Here is a 3,082-nt window from a genome sequence, read left to right on the forward strand (position 1 = left end):
AGAGTCGTACCTTGTTCTGGTCGCCGCTGGATTTTCAACATGTTGAAATTTTTTGGCACCTATGACGGGTGCCGGCAGTCGCCGAATAAGTCGCGTAAGTGGGACAGGCCCATACTTGTAATGCCAAGCTGCTGCTGCTACTGCTGGACTAACTAACAGCCCGACAATCTTTATTTAAGGAAGGCTCACATTCAAACCCAATACTGGACACTCAGAAAGAAGATTCTCTAACCATAGTCATTGCAATGATTGTATTTATTGGCTTGCACTCTCAGAAGGGATGTCGCCTGCATTCCTTTTCTTTGTTTCCCCACAGTTAGAAATGAAAATAAAGTATTAGAACGCTATAAGTTGAGCCTCCCTCTCAGGGGAAGCTCGGCCCTGGGTGAGAACCCCAGGGATTTGAGAGAACTCCCATTTCCGATGACTGGCATGTTTAAAGTCTGCGGAGTTTGGACCATCCTGCAGCAGCTCAGAAATAGGTGCACTTTGTACTAATTCAGATGGGTTTTCTTTTCAAATGCAAAAATACAGGTCCACCACCGATTTCCCGGCACCCTTGATTCCGCAGCCTTCCTGCATTATCCGTTTTGCCGGACCTACAGAAGTCAGCCCGCAGAGTTGGCTGAGGGAATGGATCTGCCCGCTCCGGCCAGGCCGGAGTTCCAGAGCCCCGGCCGCAGGGGGGCAGATTCGACCCCCCCCCCCCCCCCCCCCCCCCAGATCGGCCTTGGCCACCTCACCTGGTCTGGGCGGCATATTATCAGAGGTGGGGGAGGGGGTGACTTTTGGGGGGAGGATTTCAAGTGCGTTTTCCTAATTTTGTCCGGATTAAAGGAGATGCCGGACTATCAGTTATCGGACAGATGGTGGTGGGCCTGTACCTATAATGTGACTGGGCCAGTGCCCAATGAAGGGCGGTACAGGAACGATGAGGGGGATTCTGAGAAGCAGATCTGATGTGGGCAGTACCACGGTAATTCTAGGAAAATGGACAGGGGATTAACCAGAGGTTTATCCCAGAAAATAAGACATGGCAAGGAGTATCCTACATCAGCACATCTTGGTGCCCCACATGTAATTGTACATGGGGGTTGGGAGTATGCCAAATCACCGCCCTCTTACACCACTCTGAGTAGAACCAAACGCACCATTAGTCACCGCCTGGTTAAAATCGGTGAAGAATAAGTTTGGTCTTGTCTGATAGAGAGCAGTCAGTGATTGTTTTGGGCCCTTCAGATAGGTCTCCAATTGTCCTCCCCCAACATGTCTGCGCGCACGCACCACGCACACATGTATACGCACGCACGCAAACAAACAAACGCACACACACCCCCCCCCCCAGCAACCACGAGTGGAGCCTTCAAAAGAGGATCTCCAACACCAGTTTGAGGATCCCAATCAATATGGTCCACAGCACCGACTCTTCAGTCTCCTCGCCTGACGGTTTTTTCAGGGGACTTTTGTCAGTGGTGTCCTCGTCTCCGGGGTAGTGAATCTCGGGAAAGAGGGTCTCCCTCTCCACTTCGTCCAGGTAGACCCTCATCTCGAACTCTGTCTGTAAGTGAGAGGGGTGGCCGTAGATGGCGATGCCCACGGGCCTGCGGAACTTGGCGGGCACCGCCAGCACGTCCAGGCCGCAGGTGGACGACTGCAGCTCGTACTCGTCGAAGCTGGGGTGGAGCGTGGCGTCGGAGATGTACAGGTCAGCGTCTCCCAGCGGGCTCTCCATCCTCAGCACGATCTGCCCGTCGTGGTTGAGGCGCAGGTAGCTGTAGTTGCCGGGACCCACCTGCCCCTGGACCACGTGAAGCAGCACCCAGTCTTCGGGCACCGGATCGCCGCCGGTGAATCCGCCCGGCACCAACCAGCACAGCAGCACGAGAGGAATCACCCACCACACCACCGCCATCTGCCAGGGATGCCAACTCTGCCCACGTCATCTGCACAACTCCTGGGGGAACACCAGAGGGGGGCACCTTTAGACTTTACTTTAGAGATACAGTTGCGTGCAGTTTAATTTATCCTCACGTGTACCGAGGTACAGTGAAAAGCTTTTGTAGCGTGCTACCCAGTCAGCGGAAAGACAATACATGATTACAATCAAGCCATTTACAGTGTACAGATACATGATAAGGGAATAATGTTTAGTGCAAGATAAAGGCAGTAAAGTCCGATCAAAGGTAGTGCGACGGTCCTTGATTAGGTAGATAATAGTTTAGGACTGTGTAGGAAGGAACTGCAGAACACCTGGTTTAAACAGAAGGTAGACACAAAATGCTGGAATAACTCAGCGGGACAGGCAGCATCCCTGGAGAGAAGGAATGGGTGACGTTTCGGGTCGAGGCCCAACTTCCCTCCCGAAACATCACCCATTCCTTCTCTCCAGAGATGGAGCCTGTACCTCTGAGTTACTCCAGCATTTTGTGTCTATCTAGTAGTTCAGGACTGCTCTCTGGATGTGGTACGATGGTTCAGTTGCCTTGTAATAGCTGGGCAGAAACCTCCCCTGAATCTGGAGGTGTACGTTTTCACACAGCGAGGTAACTGTCCCACCATGTCGGCACCAACCAGCGATCACCCGTACACTGGCACTATCCTACACACTAGGGACAATTTTCAATTTTATTTAAACCAATTAACCTAGAAACCTGGACGTCTTTGGAGTGTGGGAAAACCCACGCAGTCACAGGAAGAACGTACAAACTCCATACAGACATCACTCGTAGTCAGGATCGAACCCAGGTTTCTGGCGTTGTAAAGGGCCTGTCCCACTTTCAGGATCTAATTCACGACGTCTGCCGAGTTTGCCCTTGTCTCATACTCGCAGCATGGCCGTCACGAGGTCGTGGGTAAGTCGTGATGCTAGTCGTAGCTACTCGTGGCATCAAGTAGGTCGGGGCGTTTTTTCAACATGATGAAAAATGTCCACGAGTAAAAAAGGTCGTGAATTAGGTCGTGAAAGTGGGACAGGCGCTTTAGGCTGCAACTCTACAGCTGTGCTACTGTGCAACCTGTGACAAACTTTTAAGAAGGTAAAGAAGGCCTACGGTATGCTTGCCTTCAACACTTGAAGCATTAC

The 3,082-nt window shown here is 51.8% G+C and overlaps 1 protein-coding gene across 1 annotated transcript; it reads right to left on the reverse strand.

Moving 5' to 3' along the window:
• Positions 1 to 236: 236 nt before the first annotated feature.
• Positions 237 to 1,974, reverse strand: c29h6orf120 (chromosome 29 C6orf120 homolog). Its single transcript, XM_033047189.1, has one exon. It carries the CDS (start codon positions 1,910 to 1,912, stop codon positions 1,364 to 1,366), a length of 549 nt encoding a protein of 182 aa, XP_032903080.1. The 5' UTR covers positions 1,913 to 1,974; the 3' UTR covers positions 237 to 1,363.
• Positions 1,975 to 3,082: the final 1,108 nt, after the last annotated feature.

The sequence above is a fragment of the Amblyraja radiata genome, chromosome 29 (assembly GCF_010909765.2).
Source record: "Amblyraja radiata isolate CabotCenter1 chromosome 29, sAmbRad1.1.pri, whole genome shotgun sequence".
In the NCBI taxonomy this organism is placed as follows: Eukaryota; Metazoa; Chordata; class Chondrichthyes; order Rajiformes; family Rajidae; genus Amblyraja; species Amblyraja radiata.